General features: G+C 35.3%; 1 protein-coding gene across 1 annotated transcript in view; it reads left to right on the top strand.

Annotated features, from left to right (window-relative positions):
* LOC136040585 (nuclear receptor coactivator 7-like) overlaps nt 1-23,995 on the top strand; it is a 254,488-nt gene that overhangs the window by 199,055 nt on the left and 31,438 nt on the right. The window contains exons 12-13 of the mRNA XM_065724830.1: nt 12,178-12,313; nt 15,478-15,599. Of these exons, the coding sequence (XP_065580902.1) occupies nt 12,178-12,313; nt 15,478-15,599 (258 nt within the window). The remainder of the gene's footprint in view (nt 1-12,177; nt 12,314-15,477; nt 15,600-23,995) is intronic.

The raw sequence follows: 23,995 nt of genomic DNA, 5'->3' as shown, positions 1-23,995 counted from the left end.
AATTTGATTTTTTTTTTTTTCAAATATTCGGCTAAAATTCGAAGGGGAGCACACTATTTCGTATGTTGTTCGATGCTTATTCCAAGTATACTAATCATCTTCTTTAAAAAAAAATTATTTTTAGATCGTTAAGAGGCCCTTAAAATAACACATTTTGCTTTATTACTTGCAAGCAGAAAGTACTTATTTATTTCTGAAAGAAAGTGACTTACCTCATCAATAAAACTTTTCTTCTCGCTCCTCCACCATACTTGCCTGATAGATAAATATACAGCCCACTATAAATATAGTGGGTTCTATAAACATGTTTTTTTTTCTTTTTTTATACCTATATGTATTTCACAGTAGTAGTGCGCTATAAGTAATTTCAAGCACCATTAGGAATAATATGTGTAAGCATTTTTGGTTATTTTAAATTAGTTCTCATAATTTTCGGTAATCATTTTTTACTAGTTCCTAGAACGCTAAAGTTTTTTAAAATCATTTCTTGAGTTGTCAGCACGCTAGACTCTAAATCCTTCATCCGTGAGGAGAGGGGATTAAGTCTTGGTGTCGCTGGTTTTTTGGTTTGGAACTGAGGTGTAACTCTAGAAGCTCAGCCAGAGTTGCCCAGCTCTAAATGGGTACTTGGAGAATGTGGGAAGGTTAAACAGGAAGGGTGTTGGAAAGCAAAGAGTGGCTGGCACCCAACCCCCAATCGGACATCTGGGGAGAAAGGCCATAAAACGTAGATCAGCACCACCGGTGGGGACTTTAAAGTTCAGTGCCATATTCTTTACTTTTTTTTTATCATTCTCTACTAGAGAATAATAAGCAACAAAGTCACCCGCCATTTCCCCAAACACATTTAATCGAAATTTTGAGATATCCATTTTATTCAACGTAGTTGAAAGATCCGGAAATTATGTCTTTGGGAATGACACCCCCCCCCCACAGCCCTCAGGGCAAGGGTGGTAAGTTATGCCCTAGGAGGATTTAAGGTTTATTTAGAAAAGTTGATCGTATAAACTTTGGGAGGGGAGCTGATTGGATTGCTAATCAGAAGTTTAAGTGCCCTTTTTGAGATTCAGAGTGATCTGAGGGTGGATAACCCCATCTCCTCGAAACCTCGTATTTTTCCGTAATGCATCTGATAGAAATTTTGAGATGACCACTTGTTGTCGTAGAAACTTCGAAAAGAGCTCATTGGATTGGAAATTGAAATGGTCATTGTCTTTTTTATTAGTAGAAAGTGATTGGAGGGCAACTAACACCCCTCTATCGTCCACCATTTCCCCAAACACATCCAATCAAAATTTTGAGATAGCCATTTTATTCAGCGTAATTGAAAGGACCGAAATTATGTCTTCAAGGATAACTTCCCCCCCCCCAAAGCCCTCAGGGCACGGTAAGTTATGTCCTGGGGGCATACGAGGTATATATAAAAAGAGTGATAGTATAGACTTTGAAGGGGCTCGTTGTATTGGTAATCAGAAGTTCTAGTGCACTTTTTAAGATTTAGAGTGGTCTGAGGAGGGGGGGGGCATAACACCTGCCCCTCAAAACCTCGTATTTTCCCGTAGTGCGTCTGATATAAATTTTGAGATGGCCATTCGTTTTCGAAAAAACTTTGAAAAGGGCTCTTTCGATTGGAAATTGAGAGGACTAGTGCCCTTTTTATAAGTTAAAATTGATTGGAGGGCAAGAAGCCCTCCCTCCCACGACAATCAATTCCCAAAACATATCTAATCAAAACTTTGAGATAGCCATTTTGTTCAGTGTAGTTGAAAGGTCTGGAAATTATATCTTTGACAACCCCCATACCTTCTCAAGAACAGAACTTAATTTGCACTTTACTGAAAAAAATGACTGTGGATTGTTAGTCTAGGATACATATACTGATATATATTCCTTAAAGTTTTGATAATTTTTAATGTTTTAAAATTAAAAAATTTGAAATATTTTAAACAGATTTTGTTTGTTTATATAATACAATAAATAACCGAGTCAATTGCAAAACGTGCAAAAATTAACATGAGTAGGGCTGATAACCCCCCTTGCTTCTCAAGACCAGAACATAATTTGACATAAAAATTGTCAAAGCTTTAAGGAATTAATATCAGCATATGTCAATTAGACTGACAATGCACGGTTACTCTGACCCACCCTCATACAAAAAAGAAGAGAATTCAAAGAGATCGCTGAATTTGGTATTATTCAGCGAATCGTATTCAGCGTTTTCGACACAACATTCCTAACTGACATCTATTGAGATAATACCTTCAAACTAGATGGCGAATTATGTTTTCTTAATATGAAGTTGCTAAAGCCCGTCGTCTTCTTTGGTTGAATTATTTCTTATTCGTTCAATTTTTTGCTCGTTATAAATTCAGAATCCAATTCCAATTCGTTTTAAGTTTTAATGTTGCTCCTTACTTTCAGTTGAAATTTTTTTTTAATTTAGTTTCCGTGAAGCGTGAGGTAAAGCAAAGCTCAGTCTGAAGCCCATTAATGTTAAACAACGCACTTAGAACAGCGACGAGAAACATCCCACCCTATGTTATTGATACCCATATTGTTATTAGTCCCCAATCTTATGCAGAAAACATACTCCTTCCTGCTGAAAACCTTTCCTCAATGGAAAGAGCTGTCATGGCTCTTCACGCTAGTTTGTCCAAAATTAGCCTTGCTATTGAAGCGTCAAAGGCAGAGTTTATGAACGCAAACCCGAATGAAAAGGCACAATCAAAGTCCCTTAAAAACCTCGCTGGCTATTCCTAGATCTGACTCTCTGAATTGGGTGTTCTTTTTGCTCATTGATAAGAGCAAGATGCATTCTTACTAGTAATGAGTTAAAAATAAACTCCAAGAAAAATATTAGGGTCTACTGGGAAAAATTAAAGGACAATTAAACAAATATACGTCAGGAAGGCTCTATAACTCCGTGTTTACGCCGCATGTGTTTTTCATAATTCCTTTTTGGAATCTGTTCTCTATATTTCAAAAAAAAAAAAAAAAAAAATCAGTGTCCTATTTTACCGTTATGCTAAGCATTTTATTGCTATGGTAAGATAAGATATTGATTTCAAAAAAATTTCTATCACAAGCCCCGAAGGGCCAAAATCACATTTTGGGGTCATAAAAACAATATAACAAAAAAAAGTCATAAAAAGAGAACGACAACTAAACAAGAGCTAAGAGCTCATATGGCACTTGTGACGAGGTCGGCAGAGCCAAGAGCCAAGAACTCATATGGTATGAGCTCTGGCAAAATTCTAAGAATCAATAGATTAATTTAAAAGGAAAATCAGAAGCTCAATGCCGGTTGCGATTCAAAATAAGAGCTCTGAGTCACGAGGTCCTTCTATGTATCAAAATTCATTAAGATCCGATCAACCAGTCGTAAGTTAAAAATACCTCAATTTTTCTAATTTTTCCTCTCCCTTCAGCCCCCCAGATGGTCGAATCGGGGAAAACAACTTTATAAAGACTATTTGTACAGCTCCCTGACACGCCAACCAATTTTCATTGTCCTAGCACGTCCAGAAGCACCAAACTCGCCAAAGCAGTGAACCTCACCCCCTAACTCCCCGAAAGAGAGCGGATTCAGTCCGGTTACGTCAATCACGTATCTACGACATTTATAAGAGTTTTCCAAGATTTCCGGATTCCCCCTCCAACCCCCTTTAATGTAAACAGATCTGGTCGGAATTTGAAATAAGAGCTCTGAGACATGAGTTCCTTCGCAATATCAAATTTCATTAAGATCCGGTCACCCGTTCTTAAGTTAAAATACCTCAATTTTTCTAATTTTTCGTAATTAACAACTCCCAGCTCCCCTAAAGAGAACGTAACCGTTCCAATTATGCCAATCACATATCTATAACTTGTGCTTATTCTTCCCATCAAGTTTCATCTCGACCTCTCCGCTATATCAGATTTCCAGATTATCAGATTTCCTCCAAGATTTCCTCCAAGATATCAGATTTCCTAGATTTCCGGTTTCCCCCTCCAGCTCCCCCCAGTCTCATCAGATCTGGTCGGGATTTAAAATGAGAGCTCTAAAGCACAAGATCCTTCTAAAGATCAAATTTCATTAAGATCTGATCACCCGTTCGTAAGCTACAAATACCTCATTTTTTCTAATTTTTCCTAATTACTCCCCCCCCCCTCCAACAAGCGAGCGGATGCTGTCCGGTCATTTCCGTCACATATCTTGGACATGTGCTTATTCTTCCCACAAAGTTTTATCCTGATCTCTCCGCTTGAACCGTTTTCCAAGATTTCCGCCCCCCCCCCCCAATGACACTGGATCTGCTCGGGATTTAAAATAAGAGATCTGAGTTACGAGGTCCTTCTAAATATGAAATTTCATTAAGATCCGATCACTCCTTCGTAAGTTAAAAATACCTCATTTTTCTAACTTTTTAGAATCAACCTCCTCCCCCCAACTCTCCCAAAGAGAGTGGATCCGTTCCGGTTATGTCAATTACGTATCTAGGACTTGTTCTTATTTTTCCCACCAAGTTTCATCCCGATCCCTCCACTCTAAGCGTTTTCCAAGATTTTAGCCCCCCCCCCCCACAACTCCTTGCAGTGTCACTGGATCCAGTCGGGATTTAAAATAAGAGCTCTGAAACACGATATCCTTAAATCAAATTTCATTAAGATCCGATCACTATTTCATAAGTTAAAAATACCTCATTTTTTCTAGAATTAACCCTCCCCCCCCCAACTCCCCCATAGATAGCGGATCTATTCCAGTTACGTCAATCACGTATCTACGACTTGTTATTATTTTTACCACCAAGTTTCATCCCGATCCCTCCACTCTAAGCGTTTTCCAAGATTTTAGGTCCCTCCCAACTCCCCGTAATTTCACCGGATCCAGTCGGGATTTAAAATAAGAGCTCTGAAACACGATATCCTTCCAAACATCAAATTTCATTAAGATCCGATCACTCCTTCGTAAGTTAAAAATACCTCATTTTTTCTAATTTTCATAAATACCCTCCCCCAACTCCCCCAAAAAGAGCGGATCCGTTCCGGTTATGTCAATCACGTATCTAGGACTTGTGATCATTTTTCTCACCAAGTTTCATCCCGATCCCTCCACTCTAAGCGTTTTTCAGGATTTTAGGCCAGTCCGGTTACGTCAATCACGTATCTATGACATTTATAAGCGTTTTCCAAGATTTCCAGTTTCCCCCTCCAACTCCCTCCAGTGTCAAAAGATCTGGTCGGAATTTGAAATAAGAGCTCTGAGACATGAGTGCCTTCTAAATATCAAATTTCATTAAGATCGGGTCACCCATTCTTAAGTTAAAAATACCTCAGTTTTTCTGATTTTTCCAAATTAGCAACACCCAGCTCCCTCAAAGAGAACGGAATTGTACCAATTATGTCAATCTCGTATCTATAACTTGTGCTTATTCTTCCCATCAAGTTTCATCCCGATCTCTCCACTCTAAGGGTTTTCAAGGTTTCCGGTTTCCAAGATTTCTGTTTCCCCCCTCCAACCCTCTCTGTCCCCGGATCCGATTCGAATTAAAAATGGAGCATCTGAGACTTAAGATTCTTCTATATAACAATTTTGACTAAGATCTGATCACCCGTTCGTAAGTTATAAATACCTCATTTTTTCTAGTTTTTCCGAATTACTCCCCCCACCCCAACTCCAGCAAAGAGAGCGAATCCGGTTATGTCAGTCACCTATCTTGGACTTGTGCTTATTCTTTCCACCAAGTTTCATCCTGATCTCTCCGCTTTAAGCGTTTTCCAAGATTTCCGATCCCCCCGGCTAATGACACTGGATCCGGTTGGGATTTAAAAAAAGAGATCTGAGTTTCGAGGTCCTTCTAAATATGAAATTTCATTAAGATACTATCACTCTTTCTTAAGTCAAAAATACCTCATTTTTTCTATTTTTTTTTAGAATAAGCCCTCCTCCCGCTCCCCCAAAGAGAGCAGATCCGTTCCGGTTATGCCAATCCCGTATCTAGGACTTGTGCTTATTTTTCCCACCAAGTTTCATCCCGATCCCTCCACACTAAGCGTTTTTCAATATTTTAGGTTTTCCCCCGAACTTCCCCATCACTAGATCCGGCCGGGATTTAGAATAAGAGCTCTGAGACACGATATCTTTCTAAACATCAAATTCCATTAAGATCCGATCACTCCTTCGTAAGTTAAAAATGCCTCATTTTTTTTTATTTTTCAGAATTAACCCTCCTCCCCCAACTCCCCCAAAGAGAGCGGATCCGTTCTGCTTATCTCAATCACGTATCTAGGACTTAAGATTATTTTTCTCAGCAAGTTTCATCCCGATCCCTCCAATGCCAGCGTTTTCCAAGATTTTATGGCACCCCCCAACTCCTCCCAATGTCACCGAATCCGGTCAGGATTTAACATAAAAGCTCTGAGACACGATATTCTTCCAAAAATCAAATTTCATTAAGATCCCATCACTCTTTCGTAAGCCAAATTCTAATATGATTTTATACGTAATACGTGGATTTAATTTGATTATAGATCTATACATTCTTTCTTTTTGTCCCAAGACAAAATTTTCGCTAAACATATATATTCAATAATAATGAAGTAATATCAATAGCAAATCTTGAACCGACATCATACAAAAGTTAAGATACTCGTGACGTAGTGACAAAAAAACTATAATACACTTTAATGAATAAAACAATCTAATTTCATTACCACGTGGCAAAAATCGGGAAAAAGCTGAAATAGTCAACTTTCTGTGCTGTATTATCAACATTGTTGTTATGTTTTTTGCAAATCATTGTGAATTTTCAAAACTTAAACAATTTGCGAGTCATTCTACCATTACAATACAAAAGGGGAGATATCGTAAATAATTTACAGCCAAAATAAAGTGATATATTATAACAAGAAATGTAGCTAGCCAGAAACTGCTCGACAAAAAAGGACCCAAACACTGGTATTATGTAGAAAAAATAGAAAATCTTAAAGAGCGAAGTATTGACAAGGGGACGAACCTCCTCATATACGTAATAATTTCTGTTTGTTTTAAGTTTTAATATTGCTCCTTACTTTCAGTTGAAAAACTTGTTTTTAATTAATTTCTCATAGTTTTTAAATAGTGCTGGGAAAACCGGCGCCCCCTTTATGGAAAGTTCTCTTCCCCCATGGAAAATTGTCCCATAGAAAGATCCACCCACATAACCCTTCCCCCCGAACCCCCAGCCCCCACCAGAAAAAAAATCTCCCCTTGAAAACGTCTGTAAGCTTCCTAATAACCAATACTATATGTGAACAATGGGCAAAGTTTATAACTTGCAGCCCTTCCCCCGGGGACTGTGGGGGATTAAGTCGTCCTTAAAGACATAGCTATTAGATTTTTCGACTATGCTGAACAAAGTGGGTATTTCAAATGTTGATCCGGTGACTTCTGGAAAAAATGAGCGTGGGACGGTGCCTAGTTGCCCTCCAATTTTTTGGTCCGGTCACTTAAAAAGGGCAGTAGAACTTTTCACTTCCTTTCGAATCAGCCCTCTCCCGACATTCTAGGCCCACTGGGTCTATACGATCACCCATGGAAAAAAACAACAAAAAACAAATAAACACTCATCCGTGATCTTTCTTCTGGCTAAAAATACAAAATTCCACATTTTTGCAGATAGAAACTTGAAATCTATAAAGGTTCTCTGATACGCTGAATCTGATTGTGTGATTTTCATTAAGGTTCTATTACTTTTAGGGAGTGTTTCCCCCCTTTTCCACAAAATTAGGCAAATTTTCTCCGGCTCGTAACTTTTGATGGGTAAAACTAAACATCATGAAGCTTATATATCTAAAATCAGCACAAAAATTTTATTCTTTTGTATATCTATTGGTATCAAAATTCAGTTTTTTAGCGTTTCACTTACTATTGAGCCGAGTCGTTCCTTACTTACAGTTCGTTACCACGAACTCTTTGATATGACGTGTCAATCTATTGGGAGAACGGATCCTGACTATTGAATTTTGGCACGGGCAAACAAAACCGCTACTTTTGCTATTTAATGAAGCAGCTAAAGATTATGAATATTAAATGGGTGCTTTAGATATGTCAACGGCGCATGGCTACAGATTCTATTTCGTGATCTTATGTCATTTCACTACAGACAAAATTACAGGGTATGCATTTTGTATTCCAAATCCTTATCTGAAATCAAATTGATGGTTTCTGCAGAAACGGATATATTATTTTTTCCAGTAACTTGCTAAGAATAGGGCATATGATTATAGGTCTTTGAATTGCATAGTGTTGGGTCTTTATTCTTTTTAGGAACACATGTGACTAGTCCTTCACATATTGACTTGGGGACATATTGCTATTCTAAAAGCGTTGTCAAGCTTAACTATAAGTGTTACTTATTTATTGTCACGGTTGAACGTTGCAACACTGACAAAATGTGATACTCTTGAAACAGCCAAAGTTGTGTCTTCAGGCACTGGATTGAAAGCGTGTTTTGAGCGGGTTCGACAAAAATCGTTTTCAGGTTGTCCGTGTTCAACCCAGCAAAATTTTAAAGTGTTTTTACGGATTCCAAGTGTGGTGGACAAGGGTTTTTCAAAAGTAACGCGCCAGAATAGCATGTATGGACACAGGTTCCTCAAAAGTAACGCGCCAGAATAGCGTGGGTGAACACGAGTTCTTCAAAAGTAACGCGCAAGAATAGCATGGGTGTACACGGGCTCCTCAAAAGTAACGCGCCAGAATAGCTTGGGTAACCACGGGTTACTAAAAGTAACGTGCCAGAATAGCATGGTTGAACACGGATTCTAAGAAAACATTCGCCCATGTTGAACACGGCACTCTAAACAATAATCTGCACAACCCGTGCTGAACTCCGTGTTGGATGTGCGGGGCCTGAAAACAAGGCTCAAGTCATTTTGAAGCAACTTAATAATTTTGGAATAACCAAGGGAAAAATATTAGAGGGGTCATTCAAACAGTGTTTTTAGTTTGATGTCCTTGAAAATCTAAGGGATGTTTATTTAGACCTATACCCCCTAATGTAGATGTTGACAAGGTTTTTTTCTAAAAAGGAATCACTTAACAAGAACTGGATGTCTTGATAGACCTGTTCAATTTTTAATGGAATATGTTTTTCTCGAGGAATAAATAGAAACGTTTAAAATTCCTATTGCTAGATAATTTGCTTATTCATTTATGAAATATAACTTTTTCGAGAGAAAGAAAAGAGATCTTGAATTTCAATCTGAATATTTAACTTAGCAATGAGGCCCAAATGGTGATCCCTCACTCTAACTAAGAAGGCCCAAAATTTTATTTGCTTAGGGGCCTAGAAAAGTCATAATGTGACCCTGAGTTTTGGCCAGTAGAACATTAAATAGAACTCATTATTTTGATCGACTCTCATAAAGAAGTTTAGTAGTCCGCCGATAAATGTATTGTTAATTGTGTTTATTTAGTTGCCTTTCTTGTTTTTATTTAACAATACTAAGGTGATTCTATCAACAGTCACTATGTTGAAATGTAACTACGTGTGTATAGTTGTAACTATTACTATATTTAAGGGTTGAATTTGGAAATATTGACACTTGAAGGGTTGTGAAAGTTGGAAATATTATTTGAAAAAGTTGTTGAAATTTTCCATAAATATCAGGGAAGTGTACTCTGATACGGGCCCAAACGATTTAATTAATTGAATCCCAAACGATTAATTAATTTGATTAATTTAATTATTTTAATTTGATTAATTAATGATTAATTTAAGTTGAATCTCAAACGATGCCGGGCTCCACAATTTCTATCCCGAAATCTCTGTCTGACAACTTCATTTGATATTCTATTTGTCGCTAAAATCGTCAATACCGTACCACAACACTATATTTTGACCTGCAAAAAAAAAAGAAGTACAGTCCGATCCCAGGTTAGTACCATCTACCGAAGTATTACTGCCCAAAATCTTCTGTCTGATTCAGTCAAATCTTGCGTTATATCCTGGGGATCCGCCTCTCAGATAAAATCTCGAACGATGACCACAGAAGAAGATTTGGGGATCGCCCACTTATCTCTGATATTGTCAATCACAGGAGACTGAGATGGTTTGGTCACAATGCTCAGACCAGATGATCATATAAGTAAAAGATGCCTCAAATGTTTACCACTAGCGCCATATAAGAAGAGAACAGGAGACCAAAAGAAGACGTGGCTCACGACAGTGAAGTTTGGCGGTTGAGAGAATACGACCGTCGTTGGGATCGTCAGTGGTCTTGAGATCGTCAGTGGTCTTGAGATCGTGGAGGTTACCACCCTCGGGTGAAACCTCTGGAAGGAGACATGTTGTTGTGTGCTCGGCGCCACAATGAGCCTGGAGACGACTTGAACGTGCAACAAGTAAAGTACACTCAAGCCCTTAAATCCAAACACTTTTCCATCCTACGTTGTTGTGTCATCAGCAAGTGAAATTTCAGTACTTTCGTTACCTTCCTTTTTTCTTTATTTTGCATCAAGTATTTCTCTTTTTAAGTCTTCTTTAAGTATTCTCTCTTCTCCTTCATTGAAATATAAAGTTTAAATATTTGACTCGTTTAAGCCTTACGATGTAATCGAATTGAATTTTGGTTTACTTTTTTCGCACTATTAATGAATTTTTTAATGAGTAATTAGCTTATAATTAGTAGTTTAACAAGTAATTAGTAGTTAACAAAAAGTAATTGTCTGTTAATAAATACAGTATTCATAAATTTAGTAGAACTTCAAGTACTGTCAGTTTTTCCATGCTCTCGCCTTTCTCTATTCAAAGTTTTAATTTTTGCCAGAATATTTTAAAATGATGTTTTTCGATAGCTATTTATATTTACTAATATACATAAGCTATCTGAAGTCCTTAGGAAAGAAAGGTATCTCAGTATATTGAGTTCATACCAAAGGGAATGGGAAACCAATGGGAATCGAATCTTCAGCGGCTTAACATAAGAGAAATTAAAGGGACTGAAAAGGATACTAAGAATTAAAATAGAGGATAGGGATACTTAAGTAAAAGGTTAGGACTGAAAAAGAAAAAATACTGGCACCACACAGTGTAGTCTATGGCGACTTCATTGAAAAGTTGAACTATCATAAAGAAAGAAAACGATCAAAAATGGATAGGCCAAATGAAAATACTGAAGAAAACACAGAAAGCGAATATTTCGAGAGAACAACCACCTCTCTTATTCAGCGCGAACAAAATAATAAGATCAAGGAAAAAAACACTGGTTTTTAGTTTTTTCATTGATCTTATTATTTTGTTTGTGCTGAAGAAGAGAGGCGGCTCTGTCGAAATATTCGCTTTCTTTGTTTTCTTGAGTATTTTCATTTGGCCTTTAAAAAAAACCCTTTTTTATCGTTTTCTTTCTTTATGATATGGCTGGCCATTGTGGTTTAAGAAATTATCCCAAGTTGAAATATCAAAGAAAATTTGATAATTATATAGTTGATCCACTCATATAAAAGACTTAATCTTAAATTTCTCTGCAAGGGATGTTTAATTGTTGTTTTTTTCAAAATTTTAAATGAAATTTAATCTGCACCAACTTGGATTAGACTAGATTGATAATTTCTATTCGAAAACTGGTTAATTTATTTCAATCTAGAAAACCTGATAATTTGTCCAATAATTTGCAGTTGTAAAAAAAATCGAGAATTTCTTTGTAAGTGATAAATTGTATTTTTTTTTCAAGAATTTTAAGTGAAAATCTAGTCTGCACAAAGTGAACATAGACTAGCCTAATAATTTCATTTTGAAAATGATGTTTTATTAAATAATTTAAGAAAAATTAAGAACAATTATTTAAGAAAAACCTGGATTTCTCTGTAAGTGATAATTAATTTGTATTGTTCTTCTTTTTTTTCAAGAAATTTAAGTGAAAATCCAGTCTAAACAAAGTGGGCCTAGACTAGCTTAAAAAGATGTTGGCAGGTTAAATATAATAGTTGAATTTAAGCTGATAGGTCCACTAGTAACAAAATTCTACCTTCTTTAGCTTCCCCTACATTTTAGAGTACCCGAAAAGATGAGTGTGCAATATTTTAGAGGGTAGGCTAAAAAAGCGACGAAATTTCTAAATGATAGATGGCACTGGTGATTTTCTCTCCGTACATAGCGTTAATTTTGAGTCTCGTAAATTTTCCATGCTGTGTGATTGACAGCCTGATTCTTTTAGAACAAGCCTGGGTTGAAACATACCGTATCGGGAATTGATTTCGACTCATATGTACGTGACCTAGTTGGAGATTCGGACATACTGGATTTTGAAATGTGTAAAGCCTTAGCTAGGAAGTTACCACCTCGAACTGAAGGTAATCGATTTTAAAAATAAAAGCGTAAAAGTTAGATTTTTTCTGGGGTTCTTTTCACACCCTAAGAAACAATATAACCACTATTCTTCTACTTAAATGTACAATTTCAAATATTATAATTTTGGTTTTGTGATCTATTTACTTAGATTGAGGTCTTCTTGCACCGGCTGGTGCGTAAGGTTACAAAGATGTCTCTTGACCATGCCCTTTTCAGCGCTGCAGGCCAAAAATGTTCCATTGACGATCTATAAAGCTGTGTTATCATTCCATTTTTCTAATATAGATTTCAGCAACATATGACAACTATAAGTCTCTCAGTGAACTCAAAGTGGTGCACTAGTAAAGAAAGATTAGGCTTTTGCTTCAGCCACTTTGTAGAAAAAAGATGGTCTTAAAACCTGGGAGAGGGTTGTATCGATTGAGAATCAGAAGTTCTAGTGCCCTTTTTAAGAGTTAAAAGTAATTGGACTAAAGTTAAATTCGAGACTTCACAAATATTGAAAAACAAGACCTTAAAATTTAAACGCTAAAAAGGTAGCGGGAATAGATTTTAACACGTATTGTACATCACCCCGTAGGAGATTTATTTCCAGGAAGCTACCGCTTGGACCTGTAATTATTTTCAAAGAGTTTAGTTCAAGTATCCTGTAGAACCTATAATAATAATAATTTATTTATTACCCACTTGTTTTAACAACTTAAGCGGAGTAAAAACACTAAAGGAAAGAAAAACAATACAACACAGACAAAACAATCAATACAATCTAATCAAAGGGTGTCAGGACCCAAACGTTGACAGGCATCAGCACCTAATCTAGCATAAAGTTCTTTTATAAACAAAGATAATATCAATGGCACAAAACTTGCTAATAATCTTCCGATTTCTATATGAACGCTGCAGATACAATAAATATTTACAATAACTAAAATACAGAACTCTTATATTTTGTAAATCTTGACTATTAAAAAACGGGCGCAAACTGGAAAGAAACAATATAGAATGATCGCAATATGTAGAATAAAGTCTGGATAAAGCCTTTCGCAAAAATCTTCCTCGGTTCGGGACAATTTTCGCGTACCCAATTTTAAGTTTACTTTTAATGTCATTAAGCCCACAAGATTGGAAAGCCGATAAAGATGAACAAATACCAATACCAAGCCACCGAATCAAAGAAACAAGCTTTACTGAGAAAGAATCACAAGCAAGATCACTACTTTGATGTTTAGCATTAAAAACTAAATATTCACATTTTTCAGTATTAAGTTTGAGGCTGATTCCCTCAAAAGACTTAGAAACAAGCTGGGTCGACTTAATTAGGCTAGATTTAGTGCGGCTGATCAAAAGTAAATCATCTGCATATGCAATATACGAAAGATTAGTTAGGCCTAAAAAACATGATGTATTAATCCGTGGCAAAACAGAATAAAGACAAGCATTAAAAATATAAGAGGATAAGACTCCTTGCCTAAGACAAGAACGGATGGGGATATTACCAACGTAGGTGTCACCTGACTTGAGTCGAACATATGAATTAGCATACCAAAAACAAAGAGTTGATATAATAGACACATTAACACCAAGTTGGATTAAAGAATACCAAAGTTGGCTATGGTTCAATCAATTGCTTTTGAAACATCCAGTACACAAAAATGAACAATCCGTAAGCCTCATATTTTCTTATAGTTTTTTTTTGTATCTGGAGCAAGAATTTAGAACCAGGAGCTAAAAAAAAGCGAGATTAATTTTCTAGCGAGATTCTAATTCTTTGGCGGGAACTAATGTGCTCTAATTTCGTTGGTGCATGCCTGTTACGTATTTTTGCGAGACTTTATTACTAAAAATAAACATTTTTACACCCTGTAACCATTTTAGTGTATTTTTCCCTGGCAACCGCAGTTTTCTAAGATTTTTCTTATGGCTGTTTAAAAATGTTGAAGTTATTTGTGTAGTGCCAATTTTGTGTTGTGTTTTGCCACCGTGAAAATCAATAAGTAAAGCTAGATTTGACCATGCTGAATAGTTAAATTTGACAATGTTTTTCATTCTTATAAAGTTAAATATAAACAAAATGTCGATTTCTAAATACAGCTACACTAAACCTCCAAAGAAAAACTACACTCTCTTAAGCTGTTTGGTACCGTGTGTTTAACTGAGTTTTTGCTGATTTTTCAGAAATGTTTTTTTTACCTTTTTTTTATTTGGCATACACAAAAACTGCGAAAAACAATTAAAACTGCAAAAATGCATGTGGAGGTCTTTTTCATTAAAAATGGAACACCCCGTTTTTCCTGATTTTGATGCTTGTATTATAAAGCCCCCACCACTCAAGTTGTTCATCCATTGATGCATTGTGGAACCGTCTTTTTTTTTTTCGTTAGTTCCTTTCAGCTGAGCGTGAGACAAGACAAGACAAAGAGAAGTGACCGAATAGATGGAAAATATTATTCTGATTAAACGGCCCTTATGTTCCAAGAGTCATTCTCTTGAGTTCCAAGATTCATAATTGGAAGAAAAATTAAAATATATCGTAAAGAGTGAGGTATTTCGTGGGGGGGGAGAACCCACCTCATATACGTAAAAACTTATACTCGTTTTAAGCTTTAATGTTGTTCCTTACTTTCTGTGGAATTTTTTTTCTAATTTAAGTATTTAAAGATTGAAGTTTGGTTCGTTTATTATATTGTATCCAAGTATACTCATAAATTAATGTTTGTTTGTTGTCTTTTTTTTTTGGGGGGGGGGGGTGTTTGTTGGGTTTGTTCGTTTATTGCATATGGAATATTCTGAACCCGATACGTTTTTTTTTCTATTTGAATGTTGTTGTTGGGTTCGTTCATCTGATACATCCGAGTATGCTTAGAATTTTTTTTTTAAGGTCATTCTGGGCTCGTTAATTTAGCAAGTCGAATATACTCCAAATTTGATGGAAAAAAATTGCTTTAAAGGTTGTTGTTGTTTCGTTAATTCACTAAACCGAACTATCTTCGGACGCTCTGTTAAAAGTTTGAAACAGTTTTTGCTTTAAATATTGCTTGTTTTTTATTCGTTTACGACATCTGAGTATACTCAGAATTTGATTTTTTTTTCAATGGTTGAAATTCGGTTCATTCATCTACTACATCCGAATATGCTCTAAATTTTGTGTGATTTTTTTGTTTTCTAGGATGTTGTTGGGTTCGTTCGTTCACCACGTCTGAAGATGGTTTCAGTCTGTCCAATCTGTATAGAAAATTGGCGGATATTACAAGTCCAACCCTTCTTGTGGTCGAGGACACTAAGGCCCATGTAAGTAGTTTTTTTTCAATCTTCTATTTGGTAGAATTTATCATTTAAAAGGGAAGTTCTATAAGAGGAGGAACAGTAAATTCATCCTTAGTGAGTAAATTTAGAGACTAATCTATAATTATAGATTCTATGATTATAAATGCATTCTATAACCTATATAGATTATAGATTAGCTGTTCATTGGAACTGAATCTCAAGACACATATTTACAAAGATCATATATGCGCATTAAAAAATCTTTGGCATTTCTTAACACTGTAACGGCAACCGTTTTACGAAACTCTGAAGGAGCTGAACTGATAGAGTTTTTAGAAGGTCAATAAACTGTCATAGGAGCCTATTATGCTGAGGTTCAGAGGAATAGTAGGGCAGGATTTGGTAAAGTTTTCAGGAAAGCTGGATCGTGGAATCGTCATCTCAACATCCTAGCAGTCTTCACTTGTTATGAAAAAATTGCGGTGGGAATTGCTGCGTTATCTACCTTATAGCCTATAAAAAGCCCTACTTTATTTTTTTTTTCAAAACTCAAAGAAGATTTGAAAGGTGTCTATTTTATTAACAATAATTTTATTAATAACAATTTATTAACTATTTTATTAACAATGTCTATTTTATTAACAATGAAGCGAAACGCCCAGTAAAAAAATGGCTCACAAAGGGGCTCCTGGATTTCTTAGAAAAGGGTTTTAAAGAATTGAATTTCTTGTATTGAACTTGACGGAGGTTTTTATTGAAAAAAAAAAATTCGAAATATTGGTAAAGTATTGCAAAAATCAGTGTAATTTTAATAATGCCCCTTGTATAAGAAAATTAGTTTCCTTGAAGCTAAGATACCAAGGACAGTGAAATGGAATTTGTTTGTTTTAATTGGTTTTATAGAAACTTTCGCAACCACATATATCCTAAAAAAAATTAAGAAAACTTTTTAATTTGATTTCCATTCCTCCATATGCAGTTATGTACTTTTTGGTAATAGCTAATGCCAAAATGAGAAAAAACGCGTGTGAAAAATCAACATAATGTAAGTTAAAGATAGATGGCACCAAAGATCTTAAGAATATGCAGCTTTCTTTTGAAGATATAGGTGTCTCTGGGAGTCAACATATAGCTAACATTTGAATTCTCATGGACAAAAGCGTTGTCAAATTTAAATAATTAGTTTTTGTTTTTGTTTCATTTTCATGGTTCTACTTGGCAACATTGACGAAAATGTGATACTGCCATAAAAACTTCATAATACTGGAAAATAGAAGAAAAAACATATGAAATATCCGTTTTCAAGTATGAATAGACCTGAGATGGATCCAGGGAGGGGGAGGGGAGATGTTTTATTTTCATGTCCTTGGTGTATTCAGTTTAAGTTTTGAGCCCATACTTGACTAGAGTCATTGCCATTGCTTCTAATAGTCTAATCTTACTTCGCAGACCAATCTTCCCATTCCTCCACGCATTTTTCAACTGCAAAAAAACGTCCTGTGCCTCTGTTACAAAATAGGAATATTTTTCATGTTTTTTTGTTTGACAAAGCTTATCTTGGGATCATTGGTACTGTACTGACTGATTTTATTTAAGGAACTTTTATTTTCGTTAGGATTTATTTTGTTCAAATCAGAAGATATGGCAGACTTTTACTTACGATCGAGGAATTTTGAGTTGATGTTATTTTGACATTTTGGCATATAATATTTTTCGAGTTGACATTTTCTGTTGTTTATGGGACTAAAACCATCCTAAGCCTCATCCTATAGGCACTCCTGATTGCTGCAGAAGATTTGCTGCAGATGCTGCAGAATAAATCGATACTGTACTGCATCGATTTATTAAAAGGCATTTTCTCCTCTTCTCTTTTGTTGACTCTATGGACGTGTTTCAATAAATGTATTTATAAAATTATTTCATGTAGGCTGTCTTTAAATGAATGTGTTTTCTTAATTATATACGAATAGAAAAGGAGAAATACTCTAATTTAAAATGACTCAACACAAGGTTCCTAGTAGCCTTCCCCCCCCCAATAAATCTCTGGCGAAGCGCATGATATACAGCCCCTTCTTGTCTACCTCTTACTTTTATACCGATATGTGAATGTAATCTTTATGTTACATAGAAGAGATTACATCAATAGGAGGGTCTATCATGTCTAGCACCAATTTTAAAGCTAGAGACCTAAAATATTTTCAGGAATCAAGAAGGATTAGATAAGATAGATCAGATAAGATAAATTTTATATATTATAAAATTATAATATAATATAATAAATATAATAATATAATAAATAAATATAATAAATATAATATAAATATAATATAATATATATATATATATATATATATATATATATATATATATATATATATATATATATATATATATATATATATATATATATATATATATATATATATATATATATATATATATATATATATATATAATATAATATAATAAATTTTAAAAACGTATACAAAACACTTTGCAGCACTTGCTAAGAAAATAGAGATCAATTTCTACTGTGAAAGAAATCTTTCATGCTACAGAGAAAATATGTCTCTACAATAAGAAGAAAGGTGTCACCCTGCAGTGCCCTTATTCAGACTTGAGTGAAATAAAGGGAGATTAGAGGTTCATTCCAAACTTTTTCCCCCGGACCCCTTCTATGTTCATTTGAAGACTTGTGGAGACTTGGACAATTGGTGGATTGAAAATGCACTCTCTGAGCTATGTGCCGCCTGCCCACGCAATGATCTGCCGCTCCTCCTTCATAATACCTTAAGCGATTTATAAATCACTCAACAGAATTTTTTTAAATGAAGCTTTACAATGAACGTGTATATTAATCATACCTTGTACAGACTAAGTGGTTTTTTGGCAACGAATGCGCCGCCATTTGGTACTACTCCCTCTGAAACTGGGAGGCTTAATGTTTAGTTTCGCAATGCTTCTACATCGATGGGTTATCTTAAAATTTTCCATCGATAGGAATTCGGCTCTCTTTGAGGCAAAATTGTCGTTTGGTGCCTCAAATTAGCAAGAATCAGTGATCTGATTTTCTTGGGAAAAAATATGCAAAATTCCATATTTTGTAGATAGGAGCTTTTACATAATTAATTCGATGTTGATATTTTCATCAAAATTACTTGCCTTTTTACACCCTCGTTCGAAAATTAGGCAAGTTTTTTGAGGCAAATTTCAGCCTAATGAATTTTATATATTTGAAATCTGCATAAAAAGTCAATTCTTCTTCACATATGAAATTGTTACCAAAACTTCCGTTCTTAGAGTTGCGGTTACTTTTAACGCAAGTTCGTTACAAACGAACGGTGCGTTTGTAAGCTTTTGTAAACTCGTACATAACAGGCTTATTAAGTTTTTGGCTGAAAGTATTCCCTTCATGGGCAGTGCCGTCTTAGAAGTTGCTATATTCACCGATAAAATATAATAATAATATAAAAAACAACAAAAAAGCAAAACAATTTGCAACTATAAACCGTTTCGGGTGATTAAATAACCGTTTCGGTAATTTGCAAATAAATAACCAAAATTATATATTTCCCATGTATTCTCCCAATGCGTCGCTTTTTTTTTTCAACCCGTGTACCCGTGCAAATTGAATCAACTGTGACGAAACAAGAGCCGGAAAACAATTAACCAGTGGCAGAATGTATTGGAAACATATAATTTATATTATATACTTGCACATTAGGGGGTTAGGGGTAAAGCATTTTGGGGCTGCATGTGAAGTGTGTTAACTACAATTATTCTGCTCATAATGAAGTATGAATTGTTTTCTTAACATGTTTTCTTCTCTTCAGGTCCTCCTCTTGGCTTTAACCAATTTCTGTAATTTGTTCATGTTTTCTTTCCTTTTATGTTTTTGCAAAAAGGATACATTTATTGTGTGGGAGAAAAAAAAGAGCAAGACTACCAGAAGATTCAGTTGCATTCCCATAATGACTGGAAGGGTCATTAATTTTCAAGCAAGCTGCCAGATTATTTGCCTGTTACCCCAAATACAAAGGTTGTGTGTAATCTCTTCAATTCTGGACTAGACGTCTCTAGATGTTGCCTTATTTTCCGTAAAAGCCTGATTAATAGTTTAGCTATGGTACAAAGCGTTCATGTATGCAAGGGGGCTTCGGGGCACGGGCTCCCACTCCCAAAATCCCAAGTTTTCCCGAATTCCTTGGTATTTCGTAGTCAGATCGTCAAATAAAACGTCATTATTTTTTATTGGCCCCATCCAGAAAACAATATCCTGCAGCGTGCCTGGTCTAGAGTGCCTGGGCTCGATTGAATGTCTCTGACGAAAGGGATACACTCTCAATTATTAAAAAAATTTGTAGTCGCTTACTGTTTGTCAAATCTATAGACTAGTTATGAATGTAGTAATAGCAGGGCACTTGGTTTTAGAATCTGGAAATGTGTTACTCCTCTAATAATAATTGTAAAATTTGCTGGATTAAAAAACGCAAAATGTGTACTACAAAGTTCTAAAATGGGTTTTTATGTTGTAGTTTTTTGTTTGCATTCAACAATCTAAAAATCCTTTAACACCAACTGTGGCGAAAATGGGCAACCATTTATGAAGCATGTTGCCTCTGGTTTTAGAATACACATACTGCAATTTTAGCCCCGTTTTCGTAACTAGCGACTTCTAAAACCCTTGCACTGATTTGGTTGGGAAATCTAACACCATTTTTAAGTGCGGGCTACTCGCCTGCTATGTTTAAAACTACGGTATTTGATGTTTATAGTTTCCAAAGGTTTTTTGTATTTCTGGTTACTATGAGTTAAACTATAAAGCGCTTGGCGGATAATTATCGCGTTCTGTGGGTTTGTGATTTAGATACCTGACCTTATATGTATAATGTCATCCAAATTCATGTAAAATAAATTTTGGTACTAAATTGTGTGAAAGCTTGATCTCGTTGTAAATATAAACTTAAAAATAAATATAAATATTTTATAAATATAAAAAAATTTAAAGTTATTATAAATGTTTCAGTAAACACAATTTTGCATTTCAGGGTCTTCAAACGATCGTTTTAGCCCGAAATAAGTTCAAAATGCTTATCAATAATAGTATATAAGGTCACTGTAAGATTTAGCCTACTTCTCTAGTTAATATTCACACACATGGGAAAACGAAAAACGCAAGGTGGCCTATGGGCACCTGGCTTTATGGTCTGGGAAGTGTAGTTGTCTTTAGTAATCAACATGTTGTTAGGAATAGATGAGGCGAAAAGCGTTGTCAAATTTAACGTTAGCCTAATACTCTCGTTTGGCAGCTCAAAGGAACCTCACTTACTTGACTTAATTCTCCTGATGACTTGGAACCAGCGTCGAGATAGCAGACACCATCCTTCTCCAGTAAACCCGGTCTTTTGCTGCCGTGGGTGCATCTTGCCTTACTTAGAAAGTGATGTAGACTTTCGGACTATCTTCCTCGTGGGTCATTTCCATCCAGTGACCACAGGGTTCAAATCAAATAAGATGCGACAAGTGGTTTCTTGTGACATTTGGAAGAGGTGGCCGTACCATCTCAGCATACATTGCACAACTTACAGGGAGAATGGAACCTTGTGCAGGACCGGAGGTTAGTGTTACTGGAAGTTAAAAGAAGGAAGGTAAAATCTTAATAAAATGAAGTTGACATTGACGTTCCTTTGTTGTAGCACTGATGATTGTTGCTCAGCTTGGCTATACAGAACCCAGGGTTTGATCCCCCCCCCCGCCGCAGCAAGGCTAGGTGACAAGCTTGCTACTTGTCTCTGTAGCTGAAATGTCGATTGGATACCTATGCGCCAGCAACTGCTTTGGAGGATCTTTATCCTTTGAGGTTCTTTATTTCATATGCTTTCCAAATATCATATCCACTTTCCATACAGTGTACTCCACTCCCCCTTTGATGGTCTTATATATAACTCTAATAATATATTTATCTGTTGTTTTTCATCTCGCGATGTGTCGTAGAAAGGGTAGCTTCAGTTGTCGTCACTCAATGAATTTATTTTCGTCTGGGTGATTAAAACGGTGTGTGTATAAAATATTAGTCTGTTCGTAATGATTAACAAATTTGAATAATTATGGAAGGAAATATGATAATCTGATTAATAGAAACATTACGCAATAAATATTCCATTGTTTAGTTTTTGTTCTGTATATATCGTAGTGCTATATCTGGTAGGATTAGGAGGAGGGGTTACATTGTCATAAAATAGAACATAATATATGAAAAGAGCATAAAATGCATAATCTAATGGTACTACTTTTAATTTATTAAGGTGTTACCGTCTGTCAATTAATCATCAATTTAACTAATTAGTTTTTGAAACACCAACGAAAATGTAATCCTTTCCTAGAAAAATAATTATTTTGAAACCACCAAAAGAAAAATCTTAGATTTTGTAGTTTTTTATTCATGAATAAACCTAAGACGGTCCTGGGGGGATGTTTTGATGTCCTTGGTTCACTAAAGCTGCAAGTATATCGTCGTTGTGTTGGCAAATATTTTCGGGCTTGTACCTTTTGATGGGTAAGACTAAACTTGATGAAAGTTATATATTTAAAATGAGCATAAAAATACAATTCTTTTGATGTAACTATTGGCATCAAAATTTCGATTTTAGAGTTTCGGTTACTATTGAGCCGGGTCGCTCCTTACTACAGTTCGTTACCACGAACTGTTTGAAAATCATTATTTTGAAACAACCAAAAGAACAATCTTACATTTTGCAGTTTTTCATGCATGAATAGACCTAAGATGGGTGAAGGGGGATATTTTGATATCCTTGGTGCATTAAAGCTTTAATTACATCGTCATTGTGTTTTAATGTGGACCAATGTAAAATTGGCCGGTATGATATTTGATATCTTGTTTAGTCCCTTATGCTTAGGTGCATAAATCAGTATTCGGAGAGACATTCTTGAGCTGAGAAGATACGAGTGACAGGCTCTTATCGTTGCATGACGCTTATCTGCTCTTGGAAGATCACAATACGGTTTAACCTTTAGATTCTCCGTTTTGGCTCATGAACTTTGCTCTTTTGTATTTCTTTAAAGCGTGTTTTGTTGGATATCAAACATCCGATACTTTCATTGATTTTTTGATACTTGTGTATTATCCCGAAAAAAACTCAAGAAGTGAAGTTAGGTTAATCATAATGAAATGAAATATACCAAGATATGATGAAAATATAATACTTTAGTAACAAAATTATGGAAACTACAACAGAGAATTGTGGAAAGCAAAACCTAACCCATTCTAACAACCACTATGTATTAAATAATGTTGCTTGTCCATTATTCAGAACACACCCAGAAATTTGTATCTGCAGGATCAGACAAAAACCGGTTTATGGCTGTTTATGCTCGGAGACAATTGTCTAATTGGGCCTAATTGGAAAATAATAATAGGCTAATGGGCCTAAAGGAAAAACTACGTTGTACGTATATTTTATTAAATACTTAATATATAAAGTCGGTATTTTGGTTAGCTTAGGTTACATTTTGCATGAAGCCCCACTATACTTAACCGCCAACCCCCACCCCCCTAATGCATAAATACATAGTCCAAATTATGTATATCTCATCTATCTCCCGGGTTGAAGTATATCTCATAGCCCAAATTAATATCTCATCTATCTCCCAAGTGTATCAGTTGTTTCAACCCGTGTACCTGTAAATTGAATCAACTTGCGTTTGTTTTGAATAATGGACAAGTATTAATTAAAATATACCTGCGTCCTAGTTTATTTCACGAAATAATAAGATAATTATAACCAAATGTGAGAGAAAAACCGGTTCTACTCGGATCAAAGACAGCAAACTTCTTGAGTTTTTCGGGATAATGCCTAAGTACCATTTTTTGTCGATTTTTTTTTTTTTGGGGGGGGGGGGGTTTGTAACCTTAGTTTGCAAAACTCATAGATTTGTAAATTTAAATAATAATATAATTTTAGTTCAGTAGTATAATTTTAATAATAATACATCAATGGCAAAACCAGAGTTTAAGGAGTGGCGGTGAGCGGGTTAGATTTCTTGTGAGGAGCCGCGCATTTCAGAAAACTACACTTTTAGCCCGAATATTGTACTATCATTCTAGTATCTTTGCATGACCTCGCATTAAGGTCCTTTGTTTTGCTTTGTGGAGAGGGCTCAGAGGAAATTTTTTATCCAAGTTTACAATTACTCCTCCTTGGAAGGAAATACTATAAAATTCTGAAAACAATGCTTAAAAAATCTAAAATACGTTTAGTTTAAGATGCTCTAATTTAAACCAAGTATTAATTTTTTATTTATTTATTTCCCTCAAAGTTGAGGAGTATATATTATGCATAAATGAAATTACAAAAGAAAAACGAAATAATTAAACAAACGAAACAAAGTATTGATGTTAA

This window comes from Artemia franciscana, chromosome 21 (genome assembly GCF_032884065.1).
Source record: "Artemia franciscana chromosome 21, ASM3288406v1, whole genome shotgun sequence".
NCBI lineage: Eukaryota > Metazoa > Arthropoda > Branchiopoda > Anostraca > Artemiidae > Artemia > Artemia franciscana.
Note: the sequence above shows the minus strand (reverse complement) of the source record. Positions and strands in the feature narration are given on the sequence as shown.